This window comes from Pseudorasbora parva, chromosome 15 (genome assembly GCF_024679245.1).
Source record: "Pseudorasbora parva isolate DD20220531a chromosome 15, ASM2467924v1, whole genome shotgun sequence".
Lineage (NCBI taxonomy): Eukaryota > Metazoa > Chordata > Actinopteri > Cypriniformes > Gobionidae > Pseudorasbora > Pseudorasbora parva.
Window position 1 is genome coordinate 45,046,927 of NC_090186.1, and position 15,000 is coordinate 45,061,926.

General features: G+C 45.8%; 2 protein-coding genes across 4 annotated transcripts in view; one reads left to right on the plus strand and one right to left on the minus strand.

Annotated features, from left to right (window-relative positions):
• Nucleotides 1-15,000, plus strand: part of LOC137041739 (MAM domain-containing glycosylphosphatidylinositol anchor protein 2-like) — a 204,216-nt gene that overhangs the window by 126,694 nt on the left and 62,522 nt on the right. The window contains exon 7 of the mRNA XM_067418352.1: nt 6,436-6,765. Within this exon, the coding sequence (XP_067274453.1) occupies nt 6,436-6,765 (330 nt within the window). The remainder of the gene's footprint in view (nt 1-6,435; nt 6,766-15,000) is intronic.
• Nucleotides 1-15,000, minus strand: part of LOC137041735 (armadillo-like helical domain-containing protein 4) — a 281,479-nt gene that overhangs the window by 67,703 nt on the left and 198,776 nt on the right. The gene's annotated exons all lie outside the window — the stretch shown is intronic.

Below are 15,000 nucleotides of genomic sequence, written 5' to 3' on the forward strand. Positions count from 1 at the left end.
AGCTGCGTGTCTCTCTGCTTTAGCCTGTGTGTGTGTGTGTGTGTGTGTGTGTGTGTGTGTGTGTGTGTGTGTGTGTGTGTGTGTGTGTGTGTGTGTGTGTGTGTGTGTGTGTGTGTGTGTGTGTGTGTGTGTGTGTGTGTGTGTGTGTGTGTGTGTGTGTGTGTGTGTGTGCGTGTGTATGTGTGTCTTTCTGCTTTATCCTGCCTCTATTTCCGTTAGCCAAATAAAACCCTTCTCCACACCCAGCAGAAGCTCATGGGATATGCATAAGCGTGAAAGTTGTGTTTGTGCAGAGCGTCCTCATGGAAGTTTACCGTGGGTTTGTTGTATTTGTGATGCAACGGCTCTTTGTAGTGTGCACACTATCTAGTGTAGAGGACACAACACACTCTGAAACACACACTCTGAAACACACACTCTGAAGCAACGACACAATGAGTTTTTCAGAGAAAAATTGCAAAGAGTTGAAGTTATCTTCATCTACAGCGCATAATATCATCTAAAGATTCAGAGAATCTGGAACAATCTCTGAGCGTAAGGGTCAAGGGTCAAAACCAAACTGGATGCCCATGATCTTCAGCCCTTAGACGGCACTGCATCACACACAGGAATGCTACTGTAATGGACATCACAACATGGGCTCAGGAATACTTCCAGAAAACATTGGTGAACACAATCCACCGCGCCATTCGCCGTCACCAGCTAAAACTCTACAGGTCAAGAAAACTGGGACGCCATGTCATCTGGACTAAAGAGGACAAGGACAGCCCAAGCTGTTCTCAGCGCTCAGTTCAGAAGCTGATCTCTGATGGTCTGGGGTTCATGAGTGTGTGTGGCATGGGCAGCTTACACATCTGGAAAGGCCATCAATGCTGAAAGGTCTATCCAAGCTCTAGAGCAACATCTGCTCCATCCAGACGGCGTCTCTTTCAGGGAAGACCTTGCTCTCTCCAGCATGACAATGCCAGAGCACACACTGCATCAATTACAACATCATGGCTGTGTAGAAGAAGGATCCGGCACTGAAATGGCCAGCCTGCAGTCCAGATCTTTCACCATTAGAAAACATTTGGTGCATCATAAAGAGGAAGATGCGATAAAGAAGACCTGAGACAGTTGAGCAGCTAGAAGCCTGTGTTAGACAAGAATGGACAACATTCCTATTCCTAAACTTAAGCAGCTCGTCTCCTCAGTGCCCAGATCTTTTTATATTGTTTTATAAAAAATATATTTATATATAATTGTGCAATTATATGTTTTATGGCCATATTTTTGTAGTTAAATTATCATTATTGTTGTTGAATGTCATTAACTGCAAAAAATATAGCCAATTCAAAACAACTCATATATATATATTCTGTGATCAGAGCTGAATGTTCAGGAAGAATCCTCCTCTGAGTATGATTTCTGAAGGATCATGATCACTGAAGACTGGAGGAACCATCCTGAACATTCTTTCCGGAAAAAAACGAGTGCTTGGAGGCGTATCGAGTGGGCGGAGCTAAAGAATAACGATCGCGAACAAAGCGGTGACGTCCTCAAGCGTGGAGAAGCCCATGGCCATCAATCTCAGCTAATAGATAATGATCCAGAATCAGATCCGGAGGCTGAAATAAACTGAACAGGAGCAGCAGCAGCAGCAGGACGTCCGTCTCTGTGGTATGGACTGTATTTAGTGGCCTGTCAACATTTGTGTGTGTTTACTCTCAGTTTATGAGGACATGATTCGGTTTATGGACTATTGTATGAGACTAAACCTTAGCAGTAGCAAGCAGAACGGTTTAGCACGTCAGACTAGTGTAACGTTATACAGAGAACAGCAATGGAGTCCGTTAGCGCATTTGAATGACGAAGCACGCGATCGTGTCGTTTACTGATGTTTACTCACGCGACGATAGCCGACAGCACAGACATCTGAAGCAGTTTAACTCACCGGCTGCTTCCAAAGCAGGACCGAACCTTTATCGCTGGGACCGCTCCGGCAGAAACACACTTCTTTGGTATGATTTGGTGAAGTCCTGACAGCAGTGACCGTGGAGATCCACTTTGAGACGCGACTGAAGCGATGTTGTGAAGCTTCCCGTCATTTCTGCGTTCAAATCGGTTCAAATGCAGCGCTGCCTTCCCAGAATGCTGTGCTGAAGCGTTGAAGTCGCTCGACGTCACCCATAGGAATAAAGTGGAGCGGTGGAAGTGGAACGACAGAAGTGTTCACGGACGACTGGATCTGCAGCTGAGAGTGTGTATGGGCGTGCGTTTCCTCTCTCGCTCTAGTCACGCGCGCGCACCCTACCGGGAGAAGAGCCCGTACGGCCCATACAAGGACCTTCCGCTCTATTAATGTCAAGCCGACCCATACTCGAAAAAAACTCTCCGAAACTTGTGAGAAACCGGAAGGAGAATTTTTAACACAGAAATACTCCCATCAAACGTCCAACATTAGTTTCTGAAACTTTGACTATGTTTAGGATGGGAATCCAAGTCTTTAACAGTGTAAAGCTCAGTCTGCATGAAACAGCATTTCACCGCCCCTTTAGAGAAACAGATGTATTTTTTAGCAGAATATTTGTACCTTCATCGCTGTATCACAGGACAGATGCTTTGAATTAATTGAGATATAATTTAGTCAGCGTTTTAATATGACTTTAATTGGAATTTGAATATTTTGCCCCTAAGAGAAATTGGATTTATTTTCCCTTTCAAGAAATCAGATTCCCTCTTCCCCAAATTATTCCGCATTCTGTGTATTCTCGGAAAAGTGCTGCGTCGGCAGATTCCGGGAAGCTTTTCTCAGCCAGATTCAGATCTGAAGGTCACATCCGAGTCAAACACCATCTGCGTTGTTGATTTTGAGTCTGTGACATTTTTATAATCTCATCCAGCTGAGAAAAGCCCTGATCAGAGTCAGCGGCGTCTTCTGAAGCCATTATCTGATGTGAAAAGGTCAGCATTTGCTGTTTTGTGAGAAATTAGCACCGAGCGCAGGTACTGTGCTTATCTAGCGGGTGACCGTCTCCCACTGACCTTCTTGAAGAAGCATTTGATAATATGGGAACCGGTTTCATATGCGTATCTTATCTGTGGGCACTGGATCACCATATGATGTCCTTGGTGTTGAAATACCGTTTCCATGAAAGGCTGAACATGGTCTCAGCAATGCTTAGGTAGGTGGAGCGTGTCAAAGTAACATCCACATGGATGGAGGACCCAAGGTTTCCCAGCAGAACATTGGCCAAAGCATCACACTGCCTCCGCCGGCTCGCCTTCTTCCCATAGTGCATCCTGGGGCCATGTGTTCCTCAGGTAAACTGAGCTGCTCTGTGTATTCTGACAGCTTTCTATCAGAACCAGCATTAACTTCTGGAGCAGTTTGAGCTCCAGTAGCTCGTCTGTTTGATCGGACCCCACGGGCCAGCCTTCGCTCCCCACGGTCATCAATGAGCCTTGGCCGCCCATGACCCTGTGGCCGGTTCTCCACTGGTCCTTCCTTGGAGCACTTTTGATAGATACTGACCACTGCAGACCGGGAACAGCCCACAAGAGCTGCAGTTTTGGAGATGCTCTGACCCAGTCGTCTAGCCGTCACAATCTGGCCAAACTCGCTCAAATCCTTACGCTTGCCCATTTCTCCTGCTTCACACACATCAACTCTGAGGACTAAATGTTTACCTGCTGCCTAATATATCCCACCCACTAACAGGAGAGATTATCAGTGTTATGCCTGATCAGTGTATATATTTATATGGTTGGTTTTCTGACAGGCTGCTTTAGTTTCTGCTTTCTTCATGTTTTTCACGTCCTCCTCCTCCTCCTCCTCCTCCTCCTCCTCCTCCTCCTCCTCCTCCTCCTCCTCCTCCTCCTCCTCCTCCTCCTCCTCCTCCTCCTCCTCCTCCTCCTCCTCCTCGTTTTGCCTGATAATGCAGGAAAAGATAAAAAGGCTCCGCCGCTCTGACTGCTCTTTTGTTTGCGAGATACAATCCGGCCGTCAGAATGCCATGAACCGCGAGCATGCCGAGTGAGTGTGTGTGTGTGTGTGTGTGTGTGTGTGTGTGTGTGTGTGTGTGTGTGTGTGTGTGTGTGTGTGTGTGTGTGTGTGTGTGTGTGTGTGTGTGTGTGTGTGTGTGTGTGTGTGTGTGTGTGTGTGTGTGTGTGTAAGTGTAGATGTGTGTCTGAAACACTGGCACGGAAACAACTTGCATTATAAAGATGTTCACAATTGATGTTATAATGCATTATATCTTTTAATGTGTAGCGAAAGTTAAAATGCATCGTAATATTTGCTGATGTGTGTGTGTGTGTGTGTGTGTGTGTGTGTGTGTATGTGTGCGTGCGTGCGTGCGTGCGTGCGTGCGTGCGTGCGTGCGTGCGTGCGTGCGTGCGTGCGTGCGTCCGTGCGTCCGTGCGTGCGTGTGTGTGTGTGTAAGTGTGTGTGTGTGTGTGTCCTTGTGAAAGCCGCCAGGCCTCATCTGGTCACTCTGGACTCTCTGTATGTTGATTGCTTCTCTAGTATTTCATTGAGAGAGTTACAGACGCTGCTCTTTCCGGCCCGCTGGAGCGCCAGAGCGGACCGCTGTCACCTTTAGCTTCTCGCGTACAGAGCGCCGCTCATGCCAGAGCACTGAGGATGTTTTCTGCCTCCACTAGAGCCGGTTCTCCTGCTTGAATGTTGATTATTCCTCATATTCTCCATTGTTGCGGCTCCTCTCTTCCCAGTCTGTCAGTAACTCTGTTTAGTTCCTGTCTCTATGAAGCCCCGCCTTCTGAAAAGCACTCTGTGCTCTGACTGGTCAGCTGGAGCAGTGTGTTGTGATTGGTCAAGAGCTTTCTGTGTGTTTGGGAAATGCCCCACCCTTTTATTTTGCATATGAGTTATATGAGGCGTATTGTGATGTGCATTCAGACATTAGCAACGCTCATGAAACATAAACATACGATCATACGCTCGTTAAAATTTGCAACATAAAAAGGGGAAAACGGACAACACTTCTAGTTAATGAAAACTAGTTTATTAAAGTGAAATTAACACAACAAAGAATGTCTAGGGATCAAAGAAACAAGTAAACATATAATAGAATATATGAGTACACTATAAGACTTAGAAAACTACAAACAAACATGAATGAGAAATAATCAATAAGAGCTCTGATCATTCACAGAGAAGGGCTATCACCAGAGGAAGCTCCTGATAATGACACACACCACTCTCATACACACTCTAACTGTCCATTAGCGCAGGAGACTAATCAGAAACTCCTCCCACAGGTCCTGGATGCGGTGCACTAGCTTACACATGCATTGTGTTATCTAAAGTTACATTTTGCACAATTCAACACAACAGCGATCAACTTGAGCTAAACATATTGAGTATTTATCATCTCTACTAATGGCTAAGTGTATAATATTGTAACTTTATGCTCAGTAATGTGATGTTAGCTATATTAGGCAGCTTCATGTGCTCTTGATACATGCTTCATGAAAACATAAACCGAAAAAATGTATAATCAGAATGAAAGATGACCTGTCCAGCAGAAATACAGCAGCAATGAGGCGTTTATCAGGTCCCTCTGTTCGCCATCGTGTGAAAGCCACGCAGATATTTACTCGCGTTTGATTTCTTTGTTTATCCAAAGACTTTCTGTGCATTGCCTTTTCTCGTACTGTCTTCCTTTTTTGCATTGTTTGCCTTCGCTGACTGTAAAACCCGGCACTGTGAAGTTTGAATGCTCTTTCTCTGCCATTATTTTGCAGAGGTTTCTTGCCTCTTGAACTGCTCAAATCAAACGAGCGCGCACATGTGGGCGGGTCCTGTAGTGAAAGCGGTGGTCGCCATGGTAGCGAGAGAGTGACAGTCGCCCAAGCCAATCACTTCTTTCGTCCCGAACTAAAATAATGAGCGGTGTTTATTGCAGATTAAAAAGTCTAGAGTTACTCGATTTTTATACTCTCCTTTTCAGAGTACTTGCATTTTAATTATGTATTGACATATAAAGAAAGTTTAAACAAATTTGAACAAAAGTGTTTTAGATCAGTCTTACTTACCCTACCTTTAATTTCATTACTGCAATTTAAACTTATTTATTTGTTAAAAAAACATTTCTAATTTGTTATATTATATTATATTATATTATATTATATTATATTATATTATATTATATTATATTATATTATATTATATTATATTATATTATATTATATTATATTATATTATATTTACATGTTTTATTGATTTAAATGACCCAAAAAAATATTTGAATCATTTAAGCTCATCTTTCAGTCTTCCTCTACACTGTAATAAGCCCATAAGAAGCCGCTGTGCTGGTATAAAGGAGAGTGTTTGGTCACTCTGGTGCGGTTCGATCGGTGGTATAGATTCTCTCTCAGGTCTGAGGTTTGTCCAGTAATCTGATCTGTTTCTCTGTGATCGTTTGGTTCCAGCCCTAAAGAAGGGTCGATTTTGGATCACTCCTGACCCGTACCATAATGACGACAACATCCAGATTGGCCGCGAGGTGAAGATTTCGTGCCAGGTGGAGGCGACCCCGCCGGAGGAGCTGCAGTTCAGCTGGCTGAAGAACGGCCGGGCCTTGCGGAGCTCGGAGCGGATGGTCATCACCCAAACCGACCCCGACATCTCGCCCGGAACCACCAATCTGGACATCATCGACCTGAAGTTCACCGACTTCGGCACCTACACCTGTGTGGCGGCGCTGCGGGGCGGAGGCATCCCCGAAATCAGCATCGACGTCAACATCTCGTCCACCACTGGTGAGTCTCAGAGCCGTGCTGGTTCACACACACACACACACACACACACACACACACACACACACACACACACACACACACACACACACACACACACACACACACTGCCCCTAAACCTACCCATCACAGGAAACATTCTGCCTTTTTACTTTCTCATAAAAACTCCTCCTGTGTGATTTATAAGCCTTTTGAAAAGTGGGGACATGGGTAATGTCCTCATATGTCACAAAAACATGCCCACTCACACACACACACACGCACGCACACACACACACACACACACACACACACACACACACACGCTCACACACACACACACTCACGCACGCACAGCTGATTCACACGCCGCTGAGGGCGTGTCCTCTGATGAGGCTGTCAGCTGATTGGCCGTAGGCGGCTGAGGGAGTGTCCTGTGAGGAGGCTGTCAGCTGATTGGCCGTGGGCGGCTGAGGGCGTGTCCTGTGAGGAGACTGTCAGCTGATTGGCCGTGGGCGGCTGAGGGCGTGTTCTGCGAGGAGGCTGTCAGCTGATTTGCTGTGGGTGGCTGAGGGCGTGTCCTCTGATGAGGCTGTAAGCTGATTGGCTGTGGGCGGCTGAGGGCGTGTCCTGTGATGAGGCTGTCAGCTGATTGGCCATGGGCGGCTGAGGGCGTGTCGTCTGATGAGGCTGTAAGCTGATTGGCTGTGGGCGGCTGAGGGCGTGTCCTGTGATGAGGCTGTCAGCTGATTGTCCGTGGGTGGCCGAGGGCGTGTCCTGTGATGAGGCTGTCAGCTTATTGGCTGTGAGAGGCTGAGGGGGTGTCCTGTGGATGAGGCTGTCAGCTGATTGCCATGGGCGACTGAGGGCGTGTCTGCGATGAGGCTGTCAGCTGATTGGCCGTGGGCGGCTGAGGGCGTGTCCTCTACAGAGGCTGTCGGCTGATTGGCCGTGGGCAGCTGAGGGCGTGTCCTCTACAGAGGCTGTCGGCTGATTGGCCGTGGGCAGCTGAGGGCGTGTCCTGTGAGGAGGCTGCTCTCAGGATTAGTTCCAGCACATCTGAAGGACCAATTAGAGCTCTTAATAAAAGCATTTAGAGGAGATTATGCGGCACATTTGCCAGGGATTCATGCTGTGGAAATGTTTGGGCTGAGAATGAGCCCTGTTTGAACACAGCAGAGCCAAATGCACCTGTCCTACAGTCCAATGCTGAGCGCCAGAGGATGAGGGGGGGGAGAGAGAGAGAGAGAGAGAGAGAGAGAGAGAGAGAGAGAGGAGAGAGAGGAGAGAGAGAGAGAGAGAAGAGAGAGAGAGAGAGAGAGAGAGAGAGAGAGAGAGAGAGAGAGAGAGAGAGGAGAGAGAGAGAGAGAGAGAGAGAGAGAGAGAGAGAGAGAGGAAAGAGAGAAAAGAGAGAGAGAGAGAGAGAAAGAGAGAGAGAGAGAGAGAGAGAGAGAGAGAGAGAGAGAGAGCTCCTGACACAAAGCACAAATGCTTCAGGAATGGTTTGAGGAGCACAACAACCAGTTTGAGGCGTCGACTCGGCCTCCAGATTCCCCAGATCTCAATCCAATCGAGCATCTGTGGGATGAGCTGAACAAACAAGTCTGATCCATCAATCCACCTTGCAACTTACAGGACTTAAGGGATCTGCTGCTAACATCTTGCTGCCAGATACCACAGCACACCTTCAGGGGTCTAGAGGAGTCCATCAGAGACAGGTCAGCAAAAGGAGGACTAACACAATATATCGGTCATAATGTTATGCCTGATCGGTGTATATTGTGACAATATCAACAATAACACAGCAAGGATTTGCTGTATAGTATAAATCACTTTAATAGAGTATGATGTATGTATGCGGATAAAGTTGGATGTATAAAATTTTTAATATATTGCTGGCCGATAATATAGTTTATATTTAGAGGCTATATTAGTATATGTATTGCTTTACGTGATTATACTGTATGTATGCGCATATAGTTATTTATACTTTATATTATAGTTCTTTCATTCACAATACTTTAAATTGATTAAGATGGTGCATTAGACCAGCCACTTCTTCTCTATTGTGCCGTATGTCGAGTAAATCGCAAACAAGAACAAATGTGGGCGGGGCTTGATTGTGTCTATGGGGAGTTGATTGGATGGCTGTGGTTTGCTATTGGCCGATCTCATGTGAGTGACAGGTGGCCCCGCCCTCATCCTCAGAGATGAAGATAGTCAAGATTATTAACACAATAATGATGTGCACCGATAAACACTGCAAATATTCCATTAAAAAAGAAATGATTTTGATTTCATGGTGACTTTAAGCTGCACCCCATTTCATAATTGAGGTCACTTCTTACAGTGTTTTTCCCGCTCATTAGGCGCTGGATTCTTTTCTTTATTTGAAACTGCACAGCTAATGGTTTATTCAGGAGGAGAGTGCCGAGATTTGTGCCTCTGATAGCAGAAGGATTAAATAATGACGAAGCGCGTGGAATGACGAGCAGCCTCGTTTTTATTCCAAGAGGCAAAACGCAATCAATCTTCATTCTGCTCGGCTTTAATGAAGCTGTAGCACGAGAGAGAGAGAGAGAGAGAGAGAGAGAGAGAGAGAGAGAGAGAGAGAGAGAGAGAGAGAGAGAGAGAGAGAGAGAGAGAGAGAGAGAGAGAGAGAGAGAGAGAGAGAGAGAGAGCTGGATGCTTCTATCTGACGCCAAGCAATTAATCTTTGCATTAGTCGTTACATTTAAATGTGCTGTGATAATGAGACTTGGAGAGACGGCCGAGATAGCGGCTCTTGTCCGCGTTCAATCAACCTTGCGTTGTCTTCGTCCTTTATCGTGACTCCTGGCTTTATCAAAGCACTAAATCGAAACTATTAGTTCTCCTGCTTTGAGTTTGACTTCATTTATCTGCAGAGAAGCTGCAGGACTGAAACAAAGGAAGCTCTTAATGATCCGCAGAGCTGGGACAGTAACTAAGCACATTACTGGCCCCACCTTATATTAGGATTTTAAAGGGTTAGTTCACCCAAAAATGAAATGTCTGTCATTAACTCCCTCCCCCTAATGTCGCTCCACAACCCGTAAGACCTCCGTTCATCTTCACTCACAGTTTAAGATATTTTATATTTAGTCCGAGAGCGTATGCAAGTGTATGCACACTATACTGTCCATGTCCAGAAAGGGAATAAAAACATCATCACAGTAGTCCATATGAGACATCAGTGGGTTAATTAGAGTCTCTTGAAGCATCCAAAATACATTTGGGTCCAAAAATAACAAAAACTACGACTTTATTCAGCATTGGCTTCTCTTCCGCGTTTGTGTTCAATCCTCAAATAAAGATTCAAACGGTTATGAGTCAGCGAATCGATTCATGATTCGGATCGCGTGTCAAACTGCTGAAATCACGAGACATTGGCGATCCGAAGATATTCATAATGGCCGGTAGGGGTCACGAAGTCGGTCTTCCACTCGTCCCCCTCATGTATCCGGATGAGGTTATAGGCACTGCGGAGGTCCAACTTGGTGAACACAGTGGCACCCCGGAGATGTTCCAGCGCCGTCGGGACGAGAGGAAGGGGGTAACGGAACTTCACGGTGATCTTGCAGGCCCGCAAGCCTCCGTCCTTCTTGGCCACGAAGAAGAAGCTTGACGCAGCAGGGGACACGGATGGTCAGATATAACCTTGGTCGAGTGCTTCCTGGATGTATTCTTCCATAACCTTCTCCTCCGGCAAGGAGAGGGGATAAATCTTCCCCTTGGACACTGGCTTACCCAGAAGCAGATCAATCGCGCAGTCCCATGGCCGATGTGGAGGCAACTTGCAAGCCCGGTGAGGAAAGAACATACCGCTAAAGGGGCGTAACAGGAGGGAATCTCCACAGACCGTTGTTCAGTGGGACTCTCGATGGAAGTGGCACCCACTGGAATCTTGCTAGGAAGAGGCTTGGACGGAACTGGCAGAGCCGAGATACAACAAGAGAAACAGCACTCGGCCCACTTTAGGACATCACCGGACTTCCACAAGATGACGGGGTTATGGTGTGCGAGCCACGTGCGCCCTAGCATCACGTCAGCTGTGGACTCCTCCAGAACCAGTAAATTAAGTCCAGAACCAGTAAATTAATGTTCAATGTGCAGAATTCCCACTTGAAGTTGCACGGGACCGGCAATGGAGGGCACCTGCCTTGGACTCAAAGGTCTTCCCATTATGGATTCGACCTGATGGATGGACGGGGTGTGAGTCGTCTTGAGCTTGAGCTGAAGGGCGCCAGAGATGAAGTTCCCTGCGGACCCGGAGTCGGGAAGGGGTGAGACTGGCAAGGAGACATCGGCAGTGATGAGGTTCACTACAGTGGTTAAAAGTTTACTCTTATACTCAGATGGCTGGATTACACTCACCAAGAGACGAGGAGGACGAGTGGGACACTTGGTGATTAAATGATCCGCAGCTTCACAATACAAACACAGTACGTTCCCAAGCCGTCTCTGTTGCTCCACTGGGGTCTGACGATTGCCCCCGATTATCCACTTGCATTGGTTCGCTTACTGATTCTGGAGGGCTGACGGATTCTGGTCGACAGAGGGACTGGAAGCTCATGAACTGGTGCTGGTGTTCTTCGAGACATGACTGCATACGAGTGGCGACGCGGATAACTGGATGAAGCGTTTGAGCCCGATGGTATCCTCGTATGCAGCGAGATGCAACCGCACACAGGGATCCAATCCCTGACGATAGGTGGTCAACAGCGACTGCTCGCTCCATCCGTTAGTAGCAGCCAGGGTCCGAAACTGCAGGGCATACCCATGAATAGCCATCTTATCTTGCTTTAAATCATACAACTTCTCTCCAATTGACACATCCCAGGCGGGTTTGCCGAACACATCCTTGAAGTGGGCCACGAAACTGGACTTGGATTGTAAGATCGGGTTATTCTGTGCATACAACGTTTCCGCCCAGCGTAAGGCCTTCCCATTCAGTTGAGAGACAATAAACGCTACCTGGGATCGATCGCCGGGGTAAAGTTGTGGTTGCATCTCCAGTACCAGTGAACACTGCAAAAGGAATCCATTGCAGTCCTCTGCCGAACCAGAGAAGGGCGCTGGCTTGGCCATGGGACTGGCGTACAGGGGTGTCGCGGAAGAGGTGCTGGTGGATGCGGAAGTGGCTGCCGGTGCCGGTGATGGTGAAGCGGTGGATAATTCACGGCGCACGGTATCCACCAGTTCTTGAAAGGGGTCGGAAGTGCTCATACTGGTGCTCGAGGTTGTGGTCCGGTCTTCTGTTACGGTACAGAGCTACAGAGACAAACATGGTAAGTATAAAGTTTATTGAGCAAAACCAGTATTGTGAGCAGACGTGACTGAAGTGCTGGAGTGTAGAAGTCCTGGGTGGGTTGTGAATAGGATGGAGATGCAGAGAGACGCTGGAGACTTTGTGGAGATAGACGCTGGAGAACACAGAACACACACACACTTGATGCTGGAGAACAAAGGAGACTCGAGGAAGACACTGGAGACGGGCAACTTGCGTTGAGGGAGTCCTTAGGTAAGCAGCAGGAATGTTGTACATTGTGCAAACGAGACCGGACAACGAGTGACTGTGTGTGTATGGCTTTTGTGCTTGTGGGGATTACTGTGCTGATGGGCTGCAGGTGTGAGTGATTAAAACTCAGGTGAGGGTGTGCGCTGTGATCCCGTGATGTAGAGTCTGGCGTGTCTGTGACAGTCGTATGCTAGTGTGTCAGATGGAGCATCACCGACTGGCTTGAACCATGATGGCATAATGTGCATTTATACAACAATAATAAAATAATGCATTGACATAAAAAAGAAATTTACTTTTGATACTCTCAAAAAAAAATTAATTTACTTAAAAAATATGTGGTAAGTGGTTGCACAGAACTATATTGATTTTTACAAATAAAATAAAAATGTAGTTATATGAACAAAAAAATGCAAGTAAAGCTGGCACAATTTATTTGAGTAAACACAAAACATTTGAATTTGTCACATAATATTTATATGTGCCGTTTACTTAATGATGTTATGTTACATTTATAAAAGCTTATTATGTGAGGTGAACACTGTTATCAATTTAATTTGCCTTTAAAAACTTTAAATAACAAGTGTATTTTTAAAAATAAAATGGAAAATGAACTCATTGGACAAACAAAAAATATTTAATTAAAAGCAGGAATTACATCCAATGAATGTGTGTATAAGTGCCCTAAACACACACACACACACACACACACACACACACACACACACACACACACACACACACACACACACACACACACACTCTTCTTGATAATGATAACCACAAAATGACAGAAACTCCTCAATGTCCAACACAGCTGAACATTAAACACTAACATAAACTCTTTCCCTTTACTGAAAAACATTAAATATCACTTTAATCCGTACATTTTCTCTCCTAACGCCGTCCCTTGCAAAGCATGCTGGGAACTACAGACCCACTGCCGTTAGTTACGCCAGCACTAATATTTCATGTAGTTTTAACACAAATTAATTAAATAAACCAGTTTTAAATATATTAGGCTGACTGAACACAACCATTTCTAGGGTTTACAAAGAATGGTGTGAAAAGGGAAGAGCATCCAGTCTGCAGCAGTCCTGTGGGAGAAAATGCCTTGTTGATGCTCGAGGTCAGAGGAGAATGGGCCGACTGATTCAAGCTGATAGAAGAGCAACTTTGACTGAAATAACCACTCGTTACAACCGAGGTATGCAGCAAAGCATTTGTGAAGCCACAACACACACAACCTTGAGGCGGATGGGCTACACCAGCAGAAGACCCCACCGGGGACCACTCACCTCCACTACAAATAGGAAAAAGAGGCGACAATCTGCACAAGCTCACCAAAAGTGGCCAGTTGAAGACTGGAGAAATGTTGCCTGGTCTGATGAGTCTCGATTTCTGCTGAGACATTCAGATGGTAGAGTCAGAATTTGGCGTAAACAGAATGAGAACATGGATCCATCATGCCTTGTTCCCACTGTGCAGGCTGGTGGTGGTGGTGTAATGGTGTGGGGGATGTTTTCTTGGCACACTTTAGGCCCCTTAGTGCCAATTGGGCATCGTTTAAATGCCACGGCCTACCTAAGCATTGTTTCTGACCATGTCCATCCCTTTATGACCACCATGTCCCCATCGTCTGATGGCTACTTCCAGCAGGATAATGCACCATGTCACAAAAATCAGATCATTTCAAATTGGTTTCTTGAACATGACAATGAGTTGACTGAACTAAAATGGCCGCCACAGTCCCCAGACCTCAACCCAATAGAGCATCTTTGGGATGTGGTGGAACGGGAGCTTCATGCCCTGGATGTGCATCCCACAAATCTCCATCAACTGCAAGATGCTCTCCTATCAATATGGGCCAACATTTCTAAAGAATGCTTTCAGCAGCTTGTTGATCAATGCCACGGAGAATTAAGGCAGTTCTGGAGGAGAAAGGGTCAAACACAGTATCCTTAAGGTCCGTGTGTATATTGTATTGTTTGATTTGGGGGGTTTCATGAGCAGTCTATTATTGATGGGCTGATGTGTTACCATGGCGATGATCATGTGATGTCACTCTCAGAAGACTGTGGCTCTTTTATTTATTTATTTATTTTTGGTCTTGTCAGACACGTCAAGCTTCTGTGAATCCGCTTCAGTTCTGAGGAAGTGCAGCGCAAAACTGACACACTTTAATCTTTCACATTTACTGACAGTTGAATGATTCTGCAATCGACTGCTTTTATTCCTACAGGAACGATCGCATGAAGAATTAGAGATTTAATTCCCATCCCTCAGACAGAGACTACACTGGAGTTCAAAACTTCATGTTTAATTCAGTGTGTCATTTCTTTACAATCATTTGTGAAATTTACTTGCACTGATTTAATTTTTGTTTCTGTTCCACTTTTTTAGTCGCTGGATTTAAATTGATAACATTTAATTGTATAAAGACTTTGTCAAACTTACTATTGAGATATTGCGGATCCATGGTTTTCATCATCATTATCTAAAACTAGAAACAAAACCGTGGCTCTGCATGCAAATTACACTCGACAATTCCATTCGCCGTTTATATAGAACGCAGAAGTGATTGAGGCAAGAGAGACGCATCTGTCAGTCATCGGCGTAAACTATAAATATAACCTAATAAAAAAAGTGTGTGTGAGTGAGTGAGTGAGTGAGTGAGTGAGTGAGTGAGTGAGTGAGTGAGTGAGTGAGTGAGTGAGTGA